This window comes from Podarcis erhardii (genome assembly GCF_964252035.2).
Source record: "Podarcis erhardii genome assembly, chromosome: 6".
NCBI lineage: Eukaryota > Metazoa > Chordata > Lepidosauria > Squamata > Lacertidae > Podarcis > Podarcis erhardii.
The window spans coordinates 47,309,610-47,337,597 of NC_138510.1; the positions used below are offsets into that span (position 1 = coordinate 47,309,610).

Genomic DNA, 27,988 nt, shown 5'->3' on the forward strand with positions numbered 1-27,988 from the left:
GTGTAGCATGCTGTTCTGGCTGAGCCCACAACAGAAAGATGGGTTGAGCAAGAAGGAAAGTGACAACACAAATGTCTCAGTTATGCTGGTGAAATCGGCCACCTTCTCCCTCCTCTGTGGTTGTGCCAACTTCCGCCTACAAAATAAAGGAACCGTCTCATTTAAGAGGAGGTGTCCTGCTCTTTGCAGCGAGTGAGAACCCTGTAGATGCTGGCGAATGGTAAGTGCTTTTTATGGTCTGGCTCATGTTTTAGGGAGTGACATTGTGAGTCAACGTATTAGTTAAAGAACAAACACATGGAGGCTTTTCTTTATTTTGGAGTTAGATTTTATTTTAACGGTGGAAATACTGAGTGCTAGGAGCTTCCACAAAGAAGCCTTTAAAGGTAAAGGTAAAGGGACCCCTGACCATTAGGTCCAGTCGTGACCAACTCTGGGGTTGCGGCGCTCATCTCACTTTATTTGCCGAGGGAGCCGGCGTACAGCTTCCGGGTCATGTGGCCAGCATGACTAAGCCACTTCTGGCGAACCAGAGCAGCGCACGGAAACGCCGTTTACCTTCCCGCCAGAGTGGTACCTATTTATCTACTTGCACTTTGACGTGCTTTCGAACAGCTAGGTTGGCAGGAGCAGGGACCGAGCAATAGGAGCTCACCCTGTCACGGGGAATCGAACCACCAACCTTCAGATCGGCAAGTCCTAGGCTCTGTGGTTTAACCCACAGCTCCACCTGCATCCCTAAGAAACCTCTAACAAGCAGCAATTCAGCAAACACAGTTTTCCTTTGGTATTGCATTTCCATGTGCTGAATTTCTGCCTGCTGTGCAGCTGTTAAAAGCACAGATCCCCTGATTAAAAGTCAGTGGGGTGGAATAGTGGTTGGAGTGAGGATGGGAAGCCTGCGGTCCTCCAGATGTTGTTGGACAACACCTCCCAATACCTGTGACTATTGGCCATGCTGGCTAGGACTTATGCAATTTGGGGTCCCTGCACCTGTGTTGATGTGGCAGAGTAGGATGAGACCCAGACTCATCTCAGCTAAGAAGCTTTTGCTTGGGTGACCTTGGGCTAGTCGCCATCTCTCAGCCTAACCTACTTTGCAAGATTGTGAGAATAAAATGGTGCACAAAAAGACAAATGCAAGCCACCAGGAGCTCCTTGGAGGAAGCGTGGAATATAAGTACAAGAAAGAAAGAAAGGGGAAGGGAGAATTGATAGCCCTAGTGACTGATTCACACCATACATTTAAAGCACATTCAGCACACATTTAGTGCGTATGACTTACCCCAAACATTCCTTGTAGCTGGAGCCATAGACCTACAATTCCCTTATTTGTTTTTATTTATTTACAGCAGGGTTTCTCAAACTTGGGTCTTCAGCTCTTTTTGGACTACAGTTCCCATCATCCCTGATCATTGGTTCTGCTAGCTAGGGATGATGGGAGTTGTGGTCCAAAAAAACATCTAGAGACCCAAGTTTGAGAAACCCTGCTTGTCAACCGAAAAGGCTTCCAGAGTGATTTACATACCACCTAGGATTATTGGGTGAAAGTCATGTGCTTTAAATGTATGGTATAGATTTGCCCATACAGCGAGTTTGAATCAAAATCCAGGTTCCTTTTGAAAATATCTTATGCATCGTTGCCTGGGGCCTTGCAAGCAACACCAGGACTGTACACTAGTATGACTCTCCAGCACCTTTTTTTTTTTGGTATTGTAAACAAAAAAACAACAACCCTGAAGAGTGATGTAAATTGTTTTCCACTTTTGACATTTTAAAAAATGCAAACAGCACCTCTTACAGCAGATTACTCAATCACACTTATGCTACAATCCTGCACCCTCTTAACTGTGTGACTACTTCTGAGTAGGCATGTAAATGCATATACTCTAGAGCAGACTCAAAGAGCTGCCTTTTGCCAGACTTAGTTGACTGTCATGACAGTCCAAATCAACTGAAATTTCATCCTTTGCCAGCAGCACAAGCAAAATGTGGGAACTTATTTAAAGGTGTTAAGTTTCTGGAAAATCACTATATGCGCTGGCTGTGTGAATCCATACTGATGGTTTGCACAACCATTCTCTCTAATGTAAGCTGACTTTTTGTAGTTTGCCAAAGCTTTACTGCAGGCTCTCTGTTGGTCAACTGCAGATTTAGAACCCACCAAGGAGAACCAACCAATTATGAGGTTGCATGGATATGGAGCACTAGCGGGGCTTGAGTTGCCTTGACTTTAAAAAAAGCTTTCTGAGTTCGTACCAGTTGCATCATCTATCCATGCCAATTGCTAATGGAACCTTAGTCTTATGTAAGGGTGTTGTGAAGATTAATGTCCTGCTTGAAGAATAGGTTGGGCAGGCTCTTGGGCTATATTATTAAGAACACATGTACAAATTTACCAAGAAAAGTTCTTATTTCATATACTGTACATGACATCTGGCAACCCTAGCTGCAAAAGCCCAATGAAGTCATCAAACACATAGAATCAAAAGCATGAAACTATCCTGCAACTGGAAACTATATAATGACCCTTGTGGAATAAACTTCCAACTCAACATTTAGTTATATCATGTGTCAACTTTGAACCATGAACTGCTTTTTGGAAGGACCTGGCCTTAGTTTTGGTCATCTAGAAAACCCACAGAAGTACTATTTATTTGTATATTGTATTTCGCCTGATACTTTGTGTCCAAAGTGGTTTATAGGATGGACAATTTAAATACAGTCACCATAATTATAATCAAAACAAAATAAAAAAATTCCTTCCAGTAGCACCTTAAAGACCAACTAAGTTAACTAACTTAGTTGGTCTTTAAGGTGCTACTGGAAGGAATTTTTTTATTTTGTTTTGACTATGGCAGACCAACACGGCTACCTATCTGTAACCATAATTATAATATATTGCAATTACCAATTCAACAACTGCAGTTCATTTATGCATAAAACATACCAACTGGTCAGTATACAATACTAATAATATAAGTGTTATGCTCATATTAAGCCATTCATTCAAAAGTTAATACAAATCCAACCAGGGGCGGAGGAAGGGGGGTGCGATGGGGGCGGGTCTACCTGGGTGTCACCACTGAGGGGGGTGACAAAATGCCGGGCGGCACCACCCCAGGCTCCCGATCTGCTTGCTCCACCGCTGAGTCTAACCATACGAGTCTAACCTCCCCCATAAAAAAAAACAAATTCCTTCCAGTAGCACCTTAAAGACCAACTAAGTCAGTTCTTGGTATGAGCTTTCGTGTGCATGCACACTTCTTCAGATACCAATGCATGCACACGAAAGCTCATACCAAGAACTGACTTAGTTGGTCTTTAAGGTGCTACTGGAAGGAATTTGTTTTGTTTTGACTATGTAACTCCCCCATAAAGTAGCAGAAAAATAGGAAATGGTTTTTTAAAATTGCAAGACACTTCAGACAGCGCACTCTAGATCATAGTTATCATTTGAGAGTTGGACTTCCACATTCAGTTTCACATACCCTGAAAAGGCTCCAGTTGAAACTAGCTGACCAACTTTTGTTGCTGTGTGTTGCCAAGTCTGCCAAGTCTGCTTGGTCCCCACTGCACTGTTCAACCTGGGAAATTCTATTGACTCACCGCCAGCGATATAGGCAAGCAGTTCTCGATCCTCTTTGAGAGTAAGTACTTCTTCTTTCTGCGAACATGTCTAATTACAAATGCTAGAAAGTTGTGGGCTCCTGTACCATAATTTCTATAATTAGATACAATTGCAGTTAGAATGATGGTTTCAAAAGAAGGCTGATTCAGACAGGGGTCGGCAAAGTTTTTATGGCTTGGGCCAGTTCATGGTCCTGCAGACGCTGCAGTGGGCCAGAGTGTGTGTGCACGCATGCATGCATGCGCAAATGCTATTTCAAATGCGTGGAGGATATGTGCGCAGCTTCCCATTGGCTGCAGGAGCTTCCTGCAGCCAATGGGAAGCTGGCCAGCATCACAGAAGGCGGTCCCTGCTCTGCTCCTTGCCGGTTTAACACGGTGCATGGGAATCGACCGATTGGGCGGCAGGGGTCTCTGAGCAGGCAGCAGGGGTCTATGGGCGACTTAAATGACCCCCATGAGCTGCTTGTGGCCCATGGGCCTTAGGTTGCCAACCCCTGGATCTAAAACATGGATAGGCAAACTAAGGCCCGGGGCCGGATCCAGCCCAATTGCCTTCTAAATCCAGCCCGCAGATAGTCCCAGTGTGTTTTTACATGAGTAGAACGTGTGCTTTTATTTAAAATGGTTATTTCTGGGGCATAGGAATTTGTTCACCCCCCCCCCGAAAAATATAGCCCGGCCCCCCACAAGGTCTGAGGGACAGTGGACTGGCCCCCTGCTGAAAAAGTTTGCTGACCCCTGAATTTTAAAATGATTCAGATAATAACTTTTTAAAAGGGGGCCAATCATTGCTCTTTTTTTCTAAAAAAATGTTTAGGGGTATTCTCATTTTCCCACTCATATTGAAATACTGCCCCTCAATGAGGCCAAACTTAGATTCACAAAATGTTTAGGGGTATGTGTCCCCCTGCGTCCCCCCAGAAAAAAAGCACTGGGGCCAGTACAGTGGTAACTCGGGTTACATACACTTCAGGTTACATACGCTTCAGGTTACAGGCTCCGCTAACCCAGAAATAGTACCTCAGGTTAAGAACTTTGCTTCAGGATAAGAACAGAAATCGTGCTCCGGCGGTGCGGCAGCAGCAGGAGGCCCCATTAGCTAAAGTGGTCTTCAGGTTAAGAACAGTTTCAGGTTAAGTACGGACCTCCGGAACGAATTAAGTACTTAACCTAAGGTACCACTGTATTGTAACAAGCTTTTGAGTTTCACAAGACTTTTCTCGACTGTTGAACTTTCTCAATTTTAAAGCTTATTATGCTAATCTACCACTGGCCTATTAAAAAGGTGTTGCTTGAAGCCCAAGGGATCACAAAACCTTGCAAGGTTTCACGGATGATGAGAATAGGGGTATGCTTGAATAATCTCTATTCTCCAATCAAGGATCATTTGGTGAACACCACTGTCTCCTCTGTTTTATATTAGTGAAGACTGTTCACCTCCTGTGTGTTCATTTGCCCAGCAATAATCTGTCCTCCATGCACTTAAGAGCCAGCAGTGTGTTTACTGTTTTGGTTTCAGAAAAACATAACTGTTTCAGAAAACAATTGTTTCTGGTTTCAAAAAAACCACAATTGTTTCATAAATGGTATGTTATCCATAACCTCAGTAGCCATTGCATGTGAAATGGCAGGTTTTGTGCTCTCTGGTGCCTCAGAATGCGTGCACATAGATGTACCTTTGTGTGCACTGGAGACAATGTGCATCCATTTCAGATGTTCTGCTTCTAGAGAGCTGGGGCTGGGAGCTGAGCCCTAAAGCATGATGACATCAGTAACTCAAGCTAACCACATTTTAACTTGAAAACAAGTAGCGCCCATCCTTGCCAAACAGGGAGGATTGGAGTGAATGCAAGTCCAAAACAGCCATAAACTAGAGACGTAGCACAACATATGTGGCAGCTGTCACCAGGTATATCCTGTCACTTCCTTTCCTGATCTAGATAAGAATTCTTGGTGCAGAAGTTAAGACTGCAATGTTGGCGCGTGCACTGGATCATGGTGATATCCACTGGCAAGCTGGGAGCCAAAGTATGTTTAGCCCAATGGTGGCTAATGTAGTGTCCTCCTGATATTTTGGACTACAGTCCCCATCATCCGTAGCCAACATGGCCAATGGTCAGGGGTGATGGGGGTTGCCATCCACAGCATCTTGAGGAAACCATGTTGGATACTTTTGATTTAGAACAACGAAGGAAATGGCGGAAGAGGTCTCTTTGGATACAGTGCAAAGGGGGAGCCAGGATTAGCGGGTGCTTGTAAAAAAACCCACTTGCCTGTCGCAAATAATTACTCCCCAAGTGCAAACAGCCTGGGAAATATTTATAAATTACCGTAATAAGCTCACTGACATGTGGTCTGTTTATGCATTGTATTCTCTGACTGGCAGTAACAGTAGCTGGTCTGCCTCAATGAGAGTCTTTCCTGCTCTCCTTTTAATTTGACCTTTGACCTTCTGCATGCAAAGTTAAGAGCTACAGCCCCTCCATAAAAAAGGTAAAGGGACCCCTGACCATTAGGTCCAGTCATGACCAACTCATCTCGCTTTATTGGCTGAGGGAACCGGCGTTTGTCCGCAGACAGCTGCCGGGTTATGTGGCCAGCATGACTAAGCCGTTCCTGGCAAACCAGAGCAGCGCATGGAAACGCTGTTTACCTTCCCACCGGAGCGGTACCTATTTATCTACTTGTGCTTTGACGTGCTTTTGAACTGCTAGGTTGGCAGGAGCAGGGACCGAGCAATGGGAGCTTACCCCGTCGCGGGGATTCAAACCGCCGACCTTCTGATTGGCAAGTCCTAGGCTCTGTGGTTTAACCCACAGCGCCACCCGCGTCCGTCACAGCCCCTCCATATCTGGGAGTTATTTTTCTTTTCTTTTAGGCCTTCCATGTGCCATAAAAAGCTTACCTAAATATATAATAAAGTCAGGGAGAGCTGATGTCCGTCTTAGGTAGGCAGAACCTGGGCAATCTTAACTGACCAGGGAAATTTTCTGCTTTGTAACTCACCTGGGGCAATAGTGCATATACTTCATGTGTTCTGCTCCTAACCTCAGCAGCTCCTGATGCTTGCTTGCAAAGTGGGTTTAGTGTAGGCATGCAGATCCATGAGCAGGCAAATGCATCACTGGCACAACCACCAGCCTTCACGGGTTCAAGATAACTAGGAGGAGAACCTTTCTGCATCACATGTCATAAAATGCCGTGTGTCTCTAGCGTGCCAAATTATGAGGCAACGGAGGATATGAAAAAGGATGATGCCCCCGCTCCCTTTCCTTCCTCTTTCCAAAGAACTGAATGTAAATCTCTGGGAGGGCCATGGATAAGCAGAGGATGCCTGGCAGAAAGTTTGGGTCGAGCCGCCGGAAGCAAGCAAGAGGGACCTGGGGAAGCACACGGGTATCTTCGATCTCAGAGGAAGAGCCATGCCTTTCTGAACTCATGGAAAAGGTTCGGAACCTCTCCCAGGGATATGGAAAAAAGGAAGGTTTCATCACACGAGCTGATATGCAGGTAAATTGGTGGTGCATGGACGTCATGTGCTTTTGAGGGGCAGATGCTTCAGTTTTCTTGCTGGAAGCTTCAGACATGCTGCCTCTTGACAGTGGAGGTAGAATACCTTAATGATGGATGAGAAAAGGCCTGGCAAAAACCCTGATCTCAACTTTGCCTTATCATGGATCATTCTGTGTGACCATAAAACAAATAATTATCATCTTAACATTATTTAGGTGTCTATGACCCTACATGTAGAATGAAACTCTACAACTCTTTTCTACTCGATGTTATGATGTTGGGTCTGCTAATCAGACCTTTTTATTGTCCCAGGCACTGCTAATGCCAATAAGAGCATGTAGACAGGATATCCAATATACTTTTGTTTATTCAATTGAATAAAGCGCACAAACATCTCCAAAGAAAGGGAAGGAAAATGCCGGCCACGAGGACTCTTGCGCCAGGCTTTTAAAACATTGATTTTCCCCTCTCTCCCCCTTTCTCCCATCTCCTGTCTTCTATCTGTTTTCTGATTGGTTAAGACTTACAGCTTATTGATTTTCCAGAACACCCATTTCATGTCTTACTCCTTGGCATGTGAAGGAGGGGAGCACACACATCACATGTGCATTTAGATTAGCCTTAGCCCCGCCCTGGGTGTGTCTTCTAATATTCATGAGATCCTAATAGGCTCCAGAACATGTGCAGAGTCCCCAAAGTAGCACCTGCTATTTCTTTTTGTTATCTTGGATTGTCAATCTTTCACTCTTAGGCGCCTCTTAGCTATATCTACAGGCCTTGAGCAATAAAATGCCTCCTTAACACATTCCAAGCAAGAGCTGATAAGAGGTAATTAACAAGTACCTAACAAATAGACAAAGGAAGAGATTCAACTTAAAAAGACCAGGTTAATGGACTGCAAAATAAATTTATTTATTTATAACTTTGTTTATTCTTTAGCATAACACTTAATAGGTTCTCCAGCAGGGAAACAGACACAGCAAGCACAGTTTTATACAGCTGGTTATTTCATATAAAAACAGGACCACCAATCATTTCTGACCCCGCAATGACACTGAGGGCACCTTTTTGGCAGACCGAACTGTTTACTATCTGTCTGAGAACAAAGGGACTTACTGTATATCAAGGCCTTAACTTCACATTTGTATTGTTTTCAGAAATTGGAGGCAGACTTTCCTTGGAGCACCAAAGAGCTGGAGCTTGTGTTTGATGGCCTGGATACTGACAGCAAGGGCTACTTAACCACAGAAGAGTTCACTGAGGGGCTTAGTATGCATTGCTTTAGTGTGTTTATGTTACACTGATGGGGTTGATAATGTGCAATGTTTGTCTGCAATCCTTGGCAGGAAGCCCCCATTTGCAGGGAAGTGCAGAAGTTTGGAGCAATGGTTGCTGTGCCACCCGACTGAGGATGGTTGCTTCTCATGCTTGCAAAGTATTGCAGCAGCATCCACATTATTATTATTATTATTATTATTATTATTATTATTATTATTATTTTATTAGTAGTGGTCACTCTGTTCCAAAAATGATTCAAAACGAGTTACAGAAACAAAAATGGAAAATAAAAGTAAAAACAACCTAAAATGCTCCCTGATAAAAGAGCGAGTCCAACTCAACCCAACCCACTGAAAAGATAAGCAGAAGATTAACATCCAAAAAGCATGGGTCAGTGAAAATACCTGGTGTCCAAAAACAGATAGGGGTGGCATCAAGCATGCCTTCCTGGGAGAGAGCATCCACAAACAGGAGCCACCACGGAGAAGGCCTGTTCTTGTGTTGCCAACCTCTGCACCTCCCTTTTGGGAGGCGTAAAAAATTCCAGCCTGTATCTGCTGCCTCCGTCCCTTATTTAATCCAGATTTACCCTTTCCGGGTAAAACAATCCAACCAGGAAAAGGAAAACGCCCACTGTTGCCTGCCAATGACCTGTCCACAATATTAAGCCCCTGTCTGGAAGCCTCTTGATTCTGACGGTCTGTCTAGATCAACACAAGGATCAGCAGAGTGCTTGTGGCAGTTGCTCTGGTTCAGCATGTAGTTATTTGGTCCTAGGGGCCAAATACTGCTTTGAAACTGTTCTGTTTTGCACCATGTCTGTCCAGAGGTGTGATTTTCATTGTCTATGTGGCAGGGTATTTTTTGAGCTCACAGACAGTGGCAAGAGCGCACCGGAAGAGAAAGATGCCTTCCGTAAAGGCTCCTACCCACCTGTCTCTGGAGGAAGCTGATACAGAGGAGCAAATGTGCTTTAAGGCCTTCCTAAACCAACTGGGAGCTGACAACATCTTTGAAGAGTAAGTGCATGCAAACCTTATGCTAGTTTTATACTGAATTGCACAACACAGGATCCAGGCAGAGGAGGAATAGGGAATAGGTGAAAGAGTTTTGGTGTTGAATTCTGCACTTAAGCTTGAGTTACTATATGGGTTGTGGAAGTGGAAAGTCTGCAGGAAGATGCTCTGGATCTTGAAGATCATGTTTCAACACCCTGAGTTAAGCGAGTAGCTCTTGGGGCTTGAAACCTGGGATTAGTCCTACCATTGGGTAAAGGGAGGCAACCACCTCAAGTGCTGTGATAAAAGTGCTGTGGGTACAAGCACAAAATGGCTGCCGTGGGAAGAAGAAGAAGAAGAAGAAGAAGAAGAAGAAGAAGAAGAAGAAGAAGAAGGGGTAGTGATGGTACTTGATACCAGTAGGTACACTCACAAAAAGGCAACAGTAATAGTAAATATGGCCTAGACACTTTCTTATTTTATCTACTAAATAGTTATTTTTAAAGGGACATGCATGGCGATAAGAGGTATTTCAGCTTTCGCAATAGCTGCTTTACAGCCCCGTTGCCTTATTGATCCACATGCTTGTTCTTAGGAAGAAACAAAACTGCTCTCTGATCCTAAGAAGAGTTGAGACAGGCTGTCCCGATTGAGGGGTCCCCTGAGGATTCAGGTGGATCAACAGAATATTCGCTGAAAAATGAGACAATCTTCTCTTTTGCAGCCAGTCAGAAATCTGGAAGATTTGGGTGCAGCTCCGACAGGATGAACCACATCTGCTGGGAAACCTGAAAGAATTCTTGGCTAAAATGACACACTTGATCAAAGAATCGAGGGGCGCAAAAGAGACACTGCAGTTAATACTGAAAACGTAGGTCACTGGATGTACAAGTGAAGCGTGGAAACTGCTCTCGTAAATGCAGCTTTCTGGAATGGGTAGAAAGACTCCAGGAAAAGGGAATTTGGAACCCAAAGGGTAGAAAAGGTTGGAGTGTTTGCATTTGTAGAGAGAATAGGGGGGCATATATAGCTCAACAGAAGAGGCCGTGGCTTTCCTTCAGAAAAGTGTTCCCCAACCTGGTGCTCTTCAGGTGTTTTGCATTGTAGCTCCCATCAGCCAGCTGGATGAGTCTGATGGACGTTATAGTGCAGGGGTAGGCAACCTAAGGCCCGTGGGCCAGATGCGGCCCAATCACCTTCTCAATCTGGCCCATGGACAGTCCGGGAATCAGTGTGTTTTTACATGAGTGGAATGTCTTCTTTTTATTTAAAATGCACCTCTGGGTTATTTGTGGGGCCTGCCTGGTGTTTTTACATGAGTAGAATGTGTGCTTTTATTTAAAATGAATCTCTGGGTTATTTGTGGGGCATAGGAATTCGTTCATCCCCCCCCCAAAAAAAAATATAGTCTGGCCCACCACATGGTCTGAGGGACTGGCCCCCTGCTGAAAAAAGGTTGCAGAGCCCTGTTATAGTGCACCATACTGTATCTGAAGAGTACTAGGTTGGGGAAGGCTGTTGTGAAAAGGCACAGGCAGACCTAGCGGACAGTTAGGTTGGTCCCAGCCAAGGGCACAGGCTGGGGGCAGCACAAAAATTGCGCCTTGGTGCCTCAGTGGGGAATCTGGCCACTGGCATGGACCTTTGCAGCAGCCCTCCCCAGTCAGCCATCAGTGTTGACAGTTTGTGCAGTGGGGCTCCCCATGAGGGCAGCTCTACTTGGCCCTGTGGCGGCTGTTCCCCGCCCTCTGCTCACCTGGCTAGCCCGGAGAGTGGCCTTTCAGCAGATGTGGTGACTGAGAAATGTCAGGCGAGGCTTTTAATTTACCACTGCTGATTCGCTTTTCCCTGGTTTCTTTCCCACCTTGACCAGCGCATGCACCCTTGCATGTTTACCCCAGAGAGCAAGGGCCATTGACTGAAGCGCGGCTTACTTCCGAGTAGAGTGTGCACTGGGTGCAACCTTTCTTCTGGTGCCTTGTCAGAAGTAACGACAAAGCAAGCAAGGTATTGTCAGAAGGTCCTGCCTCAGGCTTGCCAGATTTAGGCTGCTATCATGTGTACCCACTTTCCTGGGAGTAAGCCGCATTAAACGTGGCAGGATTTACTTTTGAGTGTACATTTAGAGGATTGTGCTGTTAAACACCCAGTTTAAGAAACATTTGTAATGATTGAATTATGTCAATCTTTCTCTGGAGCTGGGCGGAAGGTGATGATACATCTCCTTGCCAAGGGAGACCAGGTACGGCTCTGGTCACAGGTTCAATTCCTGTCATCTCCTTTTAAAGAATCATAATCTCAGCATAATTTTCCAGTCCTGGCCTGACACAGAGCCATGTTGAGATCAGCAAATGAAGGGGCCTAGGGCCAATTCTGCTCTCTTAAGTCACATGGGTAGGCACTGTGGTTCTTTCCAGATATTGCAGGCTTTGACTCCCATCCTCCAAGAACGTGGGCCAGTCTGGCTGGTGCTGATGTGAGCTGTAGCCCATAACGTTTGGAGGGTAACCATGTTACCCACCTTTAAACAACTCTGCTTTAAAGCCTTCTTGTTTGCTCCTCTGCCCTAGACGTGTGGCTGATCACAACAAGGAGGTGCAGCAGTTATATGAGGAGTTGGAACAGCAAATAGACAAGGAGACAAGACGGCTGCAGCTTGAGGTTGGTGCATAACTGGATCATGTGTAATTCCTCAGATTTATGTGAAGGGGTGTGCTGAGTTTTCCTTTTAAGTTCCTGCCCTCTCCCAAAAGCTCAGGGTGGATCACACCACTTAAATCACCATTTAAATCCTTGTTAACAACACATGATGGTGTTGTTCTAGTGCTGCACAATGACCCCAGGGGCAGATGCCTCATCATAAGACAGTCAGCAGGAGAGAGAGCTGTGAAAAAGGACTCTGATCCAAAACATGGAGAAGGAATAAGGCTGCAATTCTATGCGGAAGTAAGCCCCGTCGAACTGAATGGGGCTTGCTTCTGAGTAGACGTGTAAAGGACTGTATTGTAATCGTCTTTCTTTCTAGAAAGCATGTTCTCAGAACCCTTGTGCGGGCAGAGGAGAACAATTCTAATATAGCCAGCACCACCTGCAATTAGGGGTGGAAGGACCTGTCAATTCCAGTTCTCACACTTTCTCATTATTATTTTTTTGAGACTTGAATTCAGTTTGCCACATTTTGCAACAACCTGTGCTTAAAAAAAGAACCCTCATGAAAATTCACCAGCAGTTTAGGACAAAGTTCATAGATGCCTGCCTGATTTCTTATGGGAGGGGGCACCACTGAGTTGGGCCCACTGCACTGAAGACATGGCTCCTTGTTGACATGAATTGTTCTTCGGATACATGGGGAACTAAGACGATACTCTTAGGCAGTGCTCCCCCCCCCTTTGAAAAATAGGTGCTGGGACTCACCTTGAAGTTGTTACAGTAAGTGCCACACTTTTTAGCAACAAAAGAAGAAGAAGAGGTGCCCGTACTGTGTACTCTTGAGTACCCCTTGGAAAAAAGCACTGCTCTCAGGTCTTTGGCAAACATCTCCCTCCCCAAATATATCTAAAATTTGCTTGTAGCTGGCTTTCTTAAGGTGACTATTCTCTGTTACGAAAATTTCACTTGTAGGATTTTTTAAAAAAGGATATTATAACACTTATAATGCCAGGGGCCTTCAGAGTTCCTGATTTCTTATAAAAGGGCAAAAAATATTAACATTTGACTATACACAGTGTGGTTTGGCTTGATGTCATTGCACAGTGGGAAATTCAAAAAACCAACCAGCCATATAACACTTCACACAAGGCACTAAAATGTAATGCTATTTGTTCCATCTGTGAATGCAGAAATTGCATGTACCGGTATATTGTAGTCAGGGTAGCTTTCATTCCCCCCCCCCCACATTATTCTATAATATAATACCGGTATATAGAATCTAGATGCTAACAGCAAACTCATTATCCAAATATGGATCTTTATGTAGAAAAGCCACTAGCATCCACTCCTAAGAGGGAGATATCAGAAGGCTTAGGAGAATCCCAAAGTTTGGATAAGTACAAAAAATATGTAGAATAAAATTCAGGGCAGGGGGAACCCCAAAACAGCTGAGTGGGGATTGAACATGCCTAGTGGGCACAGAATGCTGACCAGGGGAATGGTGTGGAAACGGAATGGAGTATCCTGAAAAAGGATATGGTTGTCTGGAAGCATGAACAAGAGCAAACCGCCCTGCAACTTTTTGTTGCATGCTCTATTTGTGCTTTGACTCACATCAAACAGGTTTCATGTGTGAATGTTCCCTGGAATGTTCACCACCTTTGTTTATTGCAGAGTAAAACCCAAAGCCAATTCCTCAGCGTGGAGATGAAAGAACTGTTGGATGCCAGGGAAAGGGAAATACAGCATTTCCTTGATGTTCAAAAAGAGGTAAGGTTATCCATGTGACATGAGGAAACAGCACCATCTACTGGAAGCATCTCCTCTGGCTAGAGCATTTAAAGCCAACGAAACCATCATCCACATGTAGCGTTGCCATATGTCCTCTTTTCCCAAGACACATCCTCTTTTTCATGATGAGAATCTCCATAGCTTCAAGTTAAAAGTTGAAGTCGGCAAACGTGTCCACTTTTTTGCTCTTCAAAATATGGCAACCCTACACACACAGCTGCTTGCAGTGTGGCTGAATATTTCTGATATAGTCAACATGATTCACCAACATCATGACCTCCTAATATTGTTGGACTACCAATCCCATCAAAGGATGGAAACTGTAGTCCAGCCATATCTGGGGACACTGCAGTGCTTCCATTACTCAGGGACCATGGCCTTGTTTCACTGAAAAATCTCTCACACCATTGTCCAGTAGTGATGTATGGAAGTGAGAGCTGGACCATAAAGAAGGCTGATCACCGAAGAATTGATGCTTTTGAATTATGGTGCTGGAGGAGACTCTTGAGAGTCCTATGGACTGCAAGAAGATCAAACCTATCCATTCTGAAGGAAATCAGCCCTGAGTAGGACAGATCCTGAAGCTGAGGCTCCAATACTTTGGCCACCTCATGAGAAGAGAAGACTCCCTGGAAAAGACCCGGATGTTGGGAAAGATGGAGGGCACAAGGAGAAGGGGATGACAGAGGACAAGATGGTTGCACAGTGTTCTTAAAGCTATGAACAAACTGCGGGAGGTAGTGGAAGACAGGAGTGCCTGGTGTGCTCTGGTCCATGGGGTCATGAAGAGTCAGACACGACTAAGTGACTAAACAGCAAAATTGCCCAGGCACAATAGGGTGTGATGTTTGATACCCTGAGATAAGGCACTCCAGGAAGAAGAATCCTGGGAACTATAGTTTATGTTTCACAGAACTACCATTCCTAGCACCTTTAACAAACTACAGTTCCCAGGATTCTCCTTTTTGGAAGGGAGAGGAAATGTGCTTTCAATGTATGATGTGAATGCAGCACTTGTTAGCCTCTAGCCCTGAGTGTCAAAATGGCTTCAGTCTCCAGTATGTGAGAGAGAAAGAAAGACAGAGAATGTGAATCAAATGCAAGGCAGGTATTTTCAGCTGTTTCATTACTTTTCTACTGACCACCTGAAAGAAGTTTGAGAACCTCATGTCTAAGAGCTTGCCCATTTTACTTGCAGAAGGGTCTAGCCCATGCAGAAAATAGAAACGTAATAAAGTAAATAAAATGAAATGTCAACCTCACATTTCCTGCAAGGTTCTTCCCCCATTTTTATCCTCACAAGAAGAACCCCATGAATGTAAGTTAGACTGAGAGACTGTGACTCCATGAGCTTTGATGGGATGAGGGTTTGAATCCTGTTCTTCTAGGTACTAGTCTAGCACTGTAACCACCACACTGCTAGTTTTCTTTTACTGCATTGAACACTTTCTATATTCCTTTCTCAGCTTGAGACACAGTTTCTCAGCCTTAGAGAAAAGCAGCAGATGGCCAGTACCCAAACTCAGGAGCTCAAACAAACCAACATTGCCCTTGAGGCCCAGCTACAAAAAACCCTCAATCAGCTTCAAAAGACCCAAAGGCAACTGGATTTCATGAGGGGTAGAGTATGTCAGTTACACAAAGAAGAGAGGTGAGTCCTAACCACCACAGTGTCACCTTTTTTTTTTGGGTGGGGAGGATACACTGTAGAGAACCGCCTTTGTAGCCTAACTTTTGGCAGCTATTTCATTAGAAGGCTTTCCAAGGTTCAACGAAGTAGCTTTGATCTGGTGGAAAAGAGAGTGGCTTCCCCAGATACTGGGAACAAAGTGTTGCATCATCAGAACACCTACGGCCCCTGACATCTGTTTATTCGTTCCATTAGTCAGATTTGATGATGAGGTAAAAGCAGAATAGCTCAGCAGACTGGACTATTTGCTGCCCCTTGGAAAGGTTGGTGGTGGTTAGGCTATTTTGGCCATTGCTTCTGGCAGGAATACCTCTTCCTGAGGTACACCTCTCAAAAGATGTCACTTTTCCAAAAAAGCTACAGCATAAATTGAGTGCAGCAGTTCCCCTGTCCCTCACAGCCCCCTTGAGATAATATGCACTTCCTGCTTGCACTGTCCCACTTCCTGTTGGCACCATTCCATTTTCTGTTTGCATCCTGCCGTCCTCAATATATGCTGTTACGTGCATTGTGTTAAATAAGTTGGAGTTCTTGTTATTAAATATACCAAGAAAAAAGCACACCAAGAACTCTGGCCCATAAATTATAAAACAGTCATAAATAATAGTATTATACAACATTTGGTTCCTTACCTAATTTTTAAGGGATTGTGTAAGTTTGAAGAATTCATATAAAAATATCCTGTTATTTTCTACATTTCTCAGATATAACAACGGAAAATAATGAATATTAGTGAATATTAATCATAATATGTGTTGAATCGAATTAAAAACTCGAATTAAACTCGAATTAAAAACTGCATTGCAGCACTATTGCTGCTACTAGGCTTGTGCCCCTGCAGAAGCAACACATTTTAGTATACAGGGGCAGTGACCATGTATCCCTTCTTTCCTTGGCAGTGGCAGATCGCCAGAGGAAGTCTCTGTCAAGACTGCTCAGAGTCAACAGGTATTTCTTAATTCTTCACCTTGCATCCTTTGTCACTCAGAACTGCCTCCCCCCGATGGGGTGCCACCATAATTAGCAGCCTAAATGTTGCCCTGGAAAGGTGGCTTAGCTATGAGTACTGTATATTAATGCATCTGACATAGTGCTTTCAACCAGCAGATAGGATTATGGGAGAATCTAAGCTCTCATGGGCCCTGGGGATAGTATCTAGCACCCTACATGTATAGTAGCACCATTAGAGAAATCCGGTTACATTAAATCAGGCTTTCCCAAGCATCTGTTAACCAATGCACATTTTTTCTTCTGAACTGAAATTGGAGGCACACTTCACTCAAACTATCCAAAATGATTAATACAACACAATCCTTGTGCATATTTACTTGGGAAGTAAGGCCCCTTAAGTTCAAGGGTGTGTGTAGAGGATTGCAGCCTTAGATTGTGCTCCTATGCACACTTACCTGGGAGTAAGTCCCACTGAAGTCAATGGGGCTTCTATTGGAGTCTTTTATATCATAATTTATTTTATAAAACTTATATACCACTTGATTGTAGAAAAAAACGGTGTGTAGACATGCATAGGGATTTACAGAGGGAAAAGAGGCCAATTTTCATTAGAGGCTATCTCCCGTATTTCTGCAAGAGTCAGTGTTCTGGACATGCCTTCTGTGCACTGCAGATAGAGGCAAAATCAGAGCAGTGACTTGTGATGAGATGCAACAGGCAGCCTCTCCTAAGTCTGAGCGATTCAATTGCATGTCTGCATCAGGACTGATCCAGTCTCTCTCCCCCCCCCCCCACACGTGTGATTAGAAATAGGCAAGGCCAGTGCAGTAGATCATGCAGAGATTCAACAGCCATCCTCCCCCATAAGTGGATACTGAAATTGGTAGTAAGTGATCCTTATTTCTTTTTCTGCCTTTATCCCATTGTGATTCTTCTAAGGGTCATCTGAGTGCAAATGAGATGAGCTCCTCTGAATTGGTAGGAAGATTTGGATACAATCCGAGTGAGGATACACTGGACAGCCCTGCTCAGAAGTAAGTACCAAATACTCCTTTAATACATTAAGTGAGGAATGCTAGTGGCAGCGGTCTTCGTTGAAGCTGGGTCCATGCTCTGGCACTGAAGCAGTTATGTTATTTCTGTCTGCAGCCCTGATATTCTCATGACCTTTCACATACGCCGCACCCAGAAAGCCAAATGCATGTTTGAAAAGTACCCTGGGGCCAAACAGATTAGATTAGATCAGATTTAATATTTGTATGCAGCTTTGCCAATGACAAAGCTGATCGCAAAGTGGTTCAGGAACAATAAACAGAGCTTCCCACACTGACATTCCATCATTAGACAATTAATAAATAATAAATAATAAATAATAAATAATGATAATGATAATGTCCCACCACATTACCAAGACATTGCCATTAAAGGGTTGCCAGCCCCAAGGTGAACCTAGTACATTCATTTGTTTTGTCTGCCTAGCTCTTGAATAATGCCTCAGAATTAACTCTGGCAGACTTTTTAGCTCTCCCCCATAAAACCAAAATACTGCTTATCAGTGGATTGTAAGGAAGAGCCGTGGAAACAGACAGAGTTTAGAGTACGGTTCATGTTGAAGATTCTCACATTCTTTAGCGGTTTAATAAATGCCCTGTTACCTCATTTTTGTAGAATGACTCTTAGTTTACCAACATGTTTCTCTTTGGCCTTTTGATATACATTACTGCTTTCACCCCTCACTGTGTTTATAAGAAGAAACATGCATACTAGAAACAGATGTACTCAGTCTTTACTCTGCGAAAGCATCAAACATAAGAGCCCAGAAGTCTTGCTGGTGGTTGAGTTAGCATTTCATAGGCCCATGAGATCTTGATGTTCTCCAGCAGGAATTGTGCGCTTCTAAGGCCTTGTTTCTTACTTTCCTTATCTTGTACTGAATGAGTGCTGCTCTATCCATCATTTCCCCATAGGGCACCTGGTGGTGTGGCATCAATGGCCAAAGCCAACTCAGAATCTAGAACTACTAGAGTGATCTCCATTGAAGAGGATCCTTGGGTAGACTCCGTTGTAGAACCAGAAAAATATTTCCCACAGGAAGTCGTGGACCAAAGCTCTTTGCTCAGAGAGCTGAATGATGCCATAGCAGCAGTAAACAAGGTGTCTGAATCATCAAACAATCCACAAATAGATAACTTTGGTTTTCAGTTCTTGGGCCAAATTAGAGAGAATGGAAATTCTCAGCAAAGAAAAATGCAGGAAAAAATAACTCCATATGATGCTAGCTCCAGAAACCGCGATCTGCAGAAGAGAAGTGCTGAGACTCTTTCTGGTCGAGCTTCATGGCAAAGAGATGCTCTACTTCAAGAAAGGCTAACTTGTGCTCCGGAGGTGAATAATGCAAACATCTCTGAGCCAAGAAGGGAAGTCAAAACTCTAGAGTCAAAGCAGAGAGGATGTATTCTTGTTCCTGAAGTGCAATCTTCTGTTTATAAAGAGTTGACAAGTCCAGCCGGTGACTATAAAAAAGACTCGATGCAAGGAAAGACTCTCATTTTAGAACAGGCTATCCAACTTCCCAAGCAAGTTTTAAAGTGCAGTGGTATCAGTCGGACTCAATGGCCACCTGCAGATTCTGAGCAGAGAGTGGTAAAACAATCTCCAGAAATTAAAACATCAGAGAAAAAGATACCTGAGACTCAACACCCATCAGTGGAAGATACGCCGCCTGCTCATTCCTCACCCAGAATAGCCCTACCAAAGTTGGATGAAGGATGTGAGCCAGAGATCTCTGTTTTCCAAAACCACCAGTTAGAGAATATGCTCCAACCAGAGATGCAAACACAAACCACGGAGGGTCTAGAAGTAACATTATCAGAAGACAAAAGAGAAGGATGCATGGATTTGCCAGGGTGTAGGAAGAATCAAGAGGTCAGGGTAGAAATGGATGAGGAAATAAATGTCAAAGCAGAAGCTGCGGACTATCCAGTGGATGTGGATGCAAAAGAAACTTCTAAAGACACCACAACTGTTTTCTTTTGTCCAGACCACATGTATAATGTGCTCTTTGTTGGAGACTCTAATGTTGGCAAAACATCTTTTTTGCACCGACTGCAAGATGATTCCTTCAATGCAAATATGACTGCGACTATAGGTATGAATCAATCTTTCAGCAGCAGGTAACAAGAGACACTGTGTCATCTCTCCCATAGGAGCCAATTCCCAGGGGCCAAGGGGGCTTTGCCCCCCAATAAGATATTTGAGGGAGCCAGGACCCCCCAGATTGATGGGGATTGCCATTCAAATGGTGTGTGTGCACTGCATCATGCAATCAATTATGCGGGACGGGGCTTACCTGCCCCCCATATTTTATTCAAGTTGGCACCCCCACCCCTAGGCTAGACGTGTTATTATTTCTAAGGCTCCTAGCCCCATGGGATGTGTTGTCTCTGTTCTAATCTCAGTGAGCATTTGTGTGTGGAGATAAACCTCCTTTTCTCATGTACTGTGTTTGAACCAACAGTTGTGCTCCCTGATGCCCATCTCTAATTAAGAAAAAATAGGATAGCTAGTCGCTTGCTATGTATTGGCCTATATATCCAGTTTGGCCTATATTTTTGTATGATTAGGCCACTCTTGGACCTGCTTGCCATAAGGAGTGGCAGTGACCCTGAGCTCTATATACAATATAACACTCCAATATTAGAGATTGACCTGCATTTTTCTTATTGTTGGCATTATTTTGCTTGAAGTTTTACTTTTGAAAGAATATCACCAGAGGCTATAAAATGCTCCAAATCAGATATTTTCCATAATTGAGCATGGTATTCTTAAAAGAAAACATTCACTTGAAGGAAAGAGCATGGTTTTAGAATGAGAGGAACCAAGTGGGAGTTGAGCGACTGATTCTCTTGTAAGTCTGTCGCAGGCATATGCATAACCAAAAGCAAATTGGAAGACATAATTTGTTTTCTTGCCCTATTTGGGGCTGGGGAACACCACCCAGGTCACTGTTTATCTGCATATGCAAGGTAATTGGTCCTAGGGCACATTCTAAAGGCATGCAATGTCATCGCTTTGCTTAAGCTAAGTAGGTATCAGTCAGGTCAGTGTCTAGATGGGTGATTGCCTGGGAACAATACACCCACCAACTTGGGTTCTGTGAAGACAGGTGATATATAAATGTAACAGAATTGAAACAAATAAATAGTTCAAAGGAATTTTTTTTAACTCTCCCTGTGTTAAAACAACTACGCCAAAACCCTTGCTAAGCTGGCAAATACACCGAGTCATACCAAGAATCAGCTCCAGCTTTTCAACAGCCCTTGGGCAAGATGTCCTTGGTGGGCTCTCTTCCCTGAGTTGGTCTACCTCCTTTGCTGTCCCATCTCCCTCTGGGCTCACATTTGCACAACTGCCCAGAGAGAGAATGCAAAGCCAACTGAAGGATGCTGCTCTGCCTCCTCACTCTTGTCACTTCATGCATGCTCAGAGAGAGGAGCGACAGGAAGGACTAGAAGTAGCAGGGCTAGTAGGAGGCTCTGGGGTGACAGTGATCCCCCTGCCAGGGTCTTGGCCTTGGCAGATGCCCAGCTACACCTACTCCTGATGCCTGACCTCCTCTGTCCCACCCCAGCCCCCATCAGTAAGTTAAATTTAACCAAATGGCCACAAGGGGTCCCAATCCCAATGTAATTTGAGCCATGTAGAAATTCAAAGGACTGCAGCAGGAAGAGTATTTTTTATCTATAGGGCATTTCCAGCTCGTTTCCTCCTAGCGTGGCCTTTTGGTTTGAATGTTCTCCTTTTTTTATTTGTATGAAGGTTAGTCAACTCTAAAATTGAAGGAAGTCAAATCCATTACTCCGTGTCAGGTTTTACACCTGCAAAATTCAGATAATAAAACTGAATAAGTTTCTCAGTGTTCTGGTACCTTTGCTTTTATTAATCTCCCCAAAATTCAGGGATGGAAATGCTAGAGCCCTGCTGCGTTTTATTCTTATCAGTACAGTTCCAGCTTGCGGTTTTCAGCTCTTTGAAGTGGTTGGAGATGTGAAGTGAACTTGATTGTAAATGGCTGCAATGTATCCCTTAGGAATGGACTATCGGATCAAAAGCCTCTTTGTGGATGACAAGTGCTTTGCTTTACGCCTGTGGGACACAGCCGGCCAAGAAAGGTAGTGTAAGGTGCTGCATCTAGAAAAAGAAAGAAAGAAATTATAAAAAGGTTGCAGAAAAAGTACACATTTCTCCCCAAAACAGATACCACAGTATCACCAAGCAGTTCTTCCGGAAGGCTGATGGAGTTGTATTGATGTATGACATCACCTCAGAACATAGCTTTGCAGAGGTGCGGTACTGGATGAATTGTATCCAGGTAAGGAGAGTAACTCTCTTCCATTATTGGTTGGCTTTTGTTTTCCCTGCTTTAGCTCTTGGTGATTGGGTGATTGCATTGTTGAGTTTGGACAATGCAGTCCTGTGTGTGTTTAATAAGAGGTAAGTCTCACTGCATGGGTGGCACTGTGGGTTAAACCACAGAGCCTAGGGCTTGCCAATCAGAAGGTTAGTGGTTCAAATCCCCGCGACGGGGTGAGCTCCTGTTGCTCAGTCCCTGCTCCTGCCAACCTAGCAGTTCAAAAGCACAAAGTGCAAGTAGATAAATAGGTAATGCTCCGGCAGGAAGGTAAACGGCGTTTCCGTGCGCTGCTCTGGTTCGCCAGAAGCAGCTTAGTCATGCTGGCTACATGACCCGGAAGCTGTACGCCGGCTCCCTCAGCCAGTAAAGCGAGATGAGCGCCGCAACCCCAGAGTCGTCCGCGACTGGACCTAATTGTCAGGAATACCTTTTTACCTTTTAAGTCTCACTGCATTCAGTTATGTTTTCTTCCAGTAAAGGTGCTGAGGATTGCAGCCTTATCCACCTCTCTGTGGTGTTATTCCCATGCCATGGACTTAGCCGGGGGGGGGGAAGGAGGGGCAGCTGCCCTCCCAAATCAATAAAAATACATAAAAATACATAGCTATCCGAGGTTCTGCCCCCCCAACAAAAGACCTGCCTCCCCCCAAAAAAACAAAAAATCCTGGTTACGCCCATGTCCCGTGTGGCTACAACTGCGGACCTGATTAACAACAGAACATGATGGTTGCTGAGTCATCATGAGATGCATTTGCTAACTCATTCTTGTCATGGAAGTTGCAAACTAGAAAAATCCGTACTGCTTTTTTTAGTATATATGCTAGAAAGTGCATGATTGGTAATTAAAATAGCAAAGGGTCCATGATTGTTAGAACTAACAGATGCTGGAAAAGTACAGATGCTGGAAAATACATGAGTGCTTTTGCTTGGCTGGAATGTCTCACTGAACTGCAACAATGCCTTTTTCTTGCTTGTGTGGATGAAGGATGGGGAGTTTTGTGAGTGTAGAAACTTCTGGCTTTTGCATGGTTGGAATGTACCCTACTATACAAAGGTAAGAGTCAGATCTGTTGCTATGCCCACTCTTGCCTCTGGCCACACCCACCATGGCCATGCAGTCCCCAGAAGGTTACTCAGAAGGAAGTGTGGCTTTTGGGTTGAAAAGGGTTTCCCATCCCTGGGACAGAATGTTGAACTAGAATACCTTAAATCAAATCCTGGGCAAGAAAATTCTTCCACCCATAAAATGGGGGCCATTCCTGGTCAGCCTGAGCTTCACAAGACTGTTATGAAGTTTTATTTATTTTATTTTTTTAGTCACTTTTCTACCACAGAGTGACCCAAACGTTAAAACCAATTGAAAACATCTAATAATTTTTTAAAAACCACATATTTTTAAACAGACGCAATAGATCGGGACTTACTGATCTCACTAAAAGAGGCCACAATACCACCCTTAAAATTAAGAGCCAAGAGGTGGGTAAAGAGAAGAGTCTTTGCCTGGCACCTAAAGAAAAAGATAGCACAGAATAGAGCATTCCACAAGTAGGGGCCACCACTGAAAAGGCCCAAGCTCATGTTGCTACCCCCCAAACCTCCTGTATAGGAGGCAAATGAAAAAGGGCTCAGATGATAACTGGGTTTATGCCAGGATGTGGGGAGAGGCGATTCTTAAGACCCAAGCAGCATTAGGCTTTATAGGTCAAAACCAGCACTTTGTATTGACCCTGGAAACAAATTGGTAGCCTGTGCATTCCTGCTAGAATTCATGCTATATGTTTAGACTGTCTGCCCCATAATTCTATGCCACAGAATTCTATACCATCTGCAGTTTCCAAACCACTGTTTAATGAAATATGGGAAAGATTTTGCCTATTCTAAGAGATATGGCAACTCAGGTATATAAAATATGGATGCAAAAATGAGTTGAGAGAAGAGGACCTCTCATATTTTCAACGTACTTTGGTTTCCTTAATTGTCAGGAACTAGGAAGGATTATTTTGCAGCCTATCCTATTTGTAGCCACTGTAGAAATGCAATAGACGGTCCTTTATTGCTGTCATTTTGGCTTCAGCTCATATTTGAAGAAGCATGTGCGTTTCTTCACAGGAAGGAGCAGAAGATGGAGTTGTCATCCTTCTGCTTGGTAACAAAACAGACTGTGCTGCAGAAAGAAGAGTCTCTTCAGAGGACGGTGCATACTTGGCCAAGGTCTACCCTTAAGCTTTCCTCTTATCTTTGTAATTCCTTCTCCCCTGAGTTTGGCAAACCAAAACGAAGTCAGAATAAATTAAATGTAGTATAATGTAGTGCTGCTTTTGAGGTTGATTGATTTAGGCCAGAGGCATACAAAAAAATCAAATGCATGTATATGACTCGTGCGTTCACCTATGGCTTGGAAGTGACCACAAAATCATAATGCTCTCTTCCTCTGATTGCTTTTTTCCCTTCTCCTAACTAAATCCAATTGTGCTTAATGACAGCAGGATGTAGGAAGAGCCCTGCGGGATCAGGCCCCAAGCCCGTTTAGTCCAGCTTCCTCCTTCCGATATTGGTCAACCAGGCGCCTGTAGGAAACCTACAAGGATATTAGCTTAGTAGAACTGTGCAGCTTGTGATCCTCAGCAACTTAGTTGCAAGGATCACATGGATTCTTGATTACCAGTTGTAGCAGACAAAAACAACATTTTGAGGACAAAAACCAACACACAGTTAAGAAACAAATCAACATGCATGGATTTTTACTGGGTGGGTGGAGTTGCCATTAAGATGGTGGTCAGGAGTCTTGGGACCTCATCAAGAGATTCTGATGCTCTAGTATAGGTGAACACGTGGGGTTTGCAGGGCTCATTCATAGGCAATGGTATGGAGGGACAGAGACAGGCTGCCTTTTACATCTTTTTTACGGACACAGGTGGCTCTGTGGTCTAAACCACTGAGCCTCTTGGGCTTGCTGATCAGAAGGTCGGTGGTTCGAATCTGCTCAATGGGGTGAGCTCCCCTTGCTTTGTCCCGGCTTCTGTCAACCTAGCAGTACAAAAGCATACCAGTGCAAGTAGATAAATAGGTACCGCTGCAGCGGGAAGGTAAATGGCATTTCCGTGTGCTCTGGTACTCATCAGGGTGTCCCGTTGCACCAGAAGTGGTTTAGTCATGACCCAGAAAGCTGTCTGACAAATGCCGGTTCCCTCGGCCTAAAAGCAAGTTGAGTGCCACACCCCATAGTCGCCTTGGACTTAACTGTCCACAGGTCCTTTACCTTTACCTTATATCTTTTAAACCATGCACCTTTGTCCGAGTCTTGACTCTTTTATGAAGAGGTAGGATAACTTTGATGGAGAAGTAGATTGGACTAGTATTTTGCATTCCATGGGCATGGATCCTTCCCACTCCCCCTGACAGCTCACTCAACATAAGCCTTTGCCCAAATGTCATGAATAATTTGCTCTGTCTGTGGATATGCAGTAGCAAAATTTGCCAAGATAATTTGGTCAAAGATGAGATGTCAGGGGTAGGGTGGATCTCTACAGCAGGAATAGAGTCACGTTTGATCATGTTCATGGTAAAAATGTGTAGCTACGAGGTCAGGTGGTGGAGCTGAAAGTTGTTGTTTCCCCAATTAGGCATAATGTTTTTCAACTACCACTGCTTTAAAGGATGTGCATTTGTTTGTTTTGCTCTCATATTTTTTTTGCCAGGAGTATGGACTCTCATTTAATGAATGCAGTGCTGCCTTAGGTCAGAATGTGACTGAATCCATGGTCAAATTGGTAAGGTGGGTAACCGGTGGCTCTTCGGCAAACAGCATGGACTTAGTGTGGCATGGGAGCTGCAGCAGATGGTGTGGTGGGGCTGTGTTATTCACCAGATCTCTGTACAGCTGAGTTGATTCAGCATACTGGGACTCGGAGGAGGAGGGGTGCACAGTGAGGATGGCATGCTGCAATCTCCTGCTTGAACTGCTGCAAACCTGCTGGCAGGAGTGCCAGATTGGCTCCACTAGTGTGTTTGCACCATGCCAAACATGCTGCCATCATGCCGCTTCCTCCTTCCATCCTGGTACAGTGCAGAGACTCAGCCAAATGGAGGTCCACTGCTGGACGGGAGTTGTTTTGTTTGCCATGAACAGCAGCACATACAATAACCAATGTAGTCACACAGTCATTATAACAGCAATAGATGAGAACATCTTGAGGGGAAAATGTGTTTTCCCAGGTACCAAATATAGAACATCAAACATTCTACGGAGGGATGATGTAGTAAATTATTATGCAGAAGTTTTTCTTCTGGATAGGAATTTTGTAACACAAGAAATAGCCCATCCATATTTCAGTAAACTGTTTTTAAGGACTGCCTGAATGTGATTGAAATTGTACCTACGTTCACACAGAACACTAAACCTGGGTTTAGAGGTACATGGGTGACTCAGCTTCCACAAGCCCAAACATTGGCCTTACAGTGAAGCATTAGGAATGTAGGCTGTTAAACCTTTTGCACACCCCATTTAGTCCACTTGCAAAGTGCTCTTCTCATTCTACCCCTCTTCCAGTGAACAGACCACACACTGTTAAGTAAATTTTAAATGCTTTATGAACAAAACATTCCAAAGGTCAGATTCATGCATTTATGCAAGCAGCAGTAGGAGAAGAAAGGCAGAATACTCTTGGGTAGAAAATACAAATACAGTGTTCCAAATATGAGCTGTAAGCCTGGAGCTTGCTTAGACACATCTTCCTTAGCCAGTGACGTGGTGCAGAGAGAGAGGGAACAGGAAGAGAAGGCTTCACTTCCTCCTTCATTGGAGAAGAGGGGGTGTAACTTAGCTGAGTCTAGGAAACTAAATCTGTGGTCTTTACCCCTTCTTGCACCAACTAGCACTCATGCAGTTATGCTTGACTGCAATTTCCCACAAAACCATGCTTTAGCATTGTGTGAACACAGTGTGAGAGCTTCTGAAAATCCTCTAGACTTGAGCAAAATACTTAACATGTTTCCCTCTATGTTTATCATGTCAGGTTGCTGAAAACTCATGAAGATAAGTTCAAGCAGGAGATTTTGGAGCTTTCAGCGCCATCTGGAAAGAAAAGAGGATGCTGCTCATAACCAAAAGGCAAAAGATGAGATGTTTAAAGCTAATGGCTTTCAACAGATCCTTGTGGCTGTTATGTGGTTAGACATGTTTTGTTCCCCCTTGAGTCTGGTGCTCAGTCCACCTTATATAGCATGGGAACCTTGCCAATTCACATTGGCCAGATTTTACATTGGTGTCCCAAGACAGCTTTCAAACCTTATATCCCTCCAGATCTGTTCTTTGCTCTGTAAACTTTCTTGACAACAGGCCAGAGAAGAATCTCTAGTTCATGCCAGTAATTTCCCCCTCCCAATACCAAGCTAGTTGCTATAAGCAATTATCTCCTGAAAGATGTGCCTTATTATGCCAATAATCAACAAACATATTCTGATTCTGAACAAATTAGTTGTTTGCTCCTTCTCTTTTCATTCTTATATAATTCTGTAAGCTTTGCATATTAATACACCTTCAATTCCTACGCTGTCATGGTTGGTAAATTATTTCTCAATGTTTTGTGTAGCATGATTTTGCTGTTAACAGCGGGGTGGTACTTGGAGTAAAGTCTTAGAAGCTGATCTGAGGGCACAGGCAGGTTCATATAGGACAAAGCACTCACTAAAGCACATGGTCTTCAACAGTTTTACAAATATTTTAAAATAATAAGAATAATCAGTATAGATTCACTTTTAGAAAAAATCTAAGTATGTGGTATTCAAGTTAAACAAGAACAGTTGCAAAGCTATAATGTTTTCAGCTGGAAAACTGTAATGCAGAGCTTTCCAAACTGTGTGTAGCAACACGTTAATGTGTCAGCTGCAGTATGTAGGTGTGTTGCACAAGCACTCTTATAAGGGGTTAGTTTAACCTCTGGTTTGCTAGCAAAAGTGAATTACTGTGTCGTGAAATGATGCATGTCTAAAAAGTGTGTCACCAACATTAAAAGTTTGGAAAGCTCTACTGCAATGTTATAGTCAGATCCTCTGCTCCTTTCTACCACCCTT

The 27,988-nt window shown here is 43.8% G+C and overlaps 1 protein-coding gene across 3 annotated transcripts; it reads left to right on the forward strand.

Moving 5' to 3' along the window:
* Window positions 1-24: 24 nt before the first annotated feature.
* On the forward strand, window positions 25-27,951 carry RAB44 (RAB44, member RAS oncogene family). Of its 3 annotated transcripts, none has more exons than XM_081866608.1 (16): window positions 25-220; window positions 6,922-7,143; window positions 8,304-8,415; window positions 9,281-9,443; window positions 10,147-10,293; window positions 11,993-12,083; window positions 13,746-13,841; window positions 15,329-15,513; window positions 16,452-16,500; window positions 17,443-17,537; window positions 18,471-19,651; window positions 21,593-21,674; window positions 21,760-21,874; window positions 24,026-24,127; window positions 25,615-25,691; window positions 26,932-27,951. In XM_081866608.1, the coding sequence occupies exons 2-16, from the start codon at window positions 6,949-6,951 to the stop codon at window positions 27,017-27,019; spliced, it is 2,778 nt and encodes a 925-aa protein (XP_081722734.1). In that variant the 5' UTR covers window positions 25-220; window positions 6,922-6,948; the 3' UTR covers window positions 27,020-27,951. The 3 variants fall into 3 exon arrangements, with proteins under 3 accessions (XP_081722734.1, XP_081722733.1, XP_081722735.1); XM_081866607.1 differs by lacking the exon at window positions 25-220 and adding an exon at window positions 3,456-3,650; XM_081866609.1 differs by lacking the exon at window positions 25-220 and having other exon boundaries at window positions 6,584-7,143.
* Window positions 27,952-27,988: the final 37 nt, after the last annotated feature.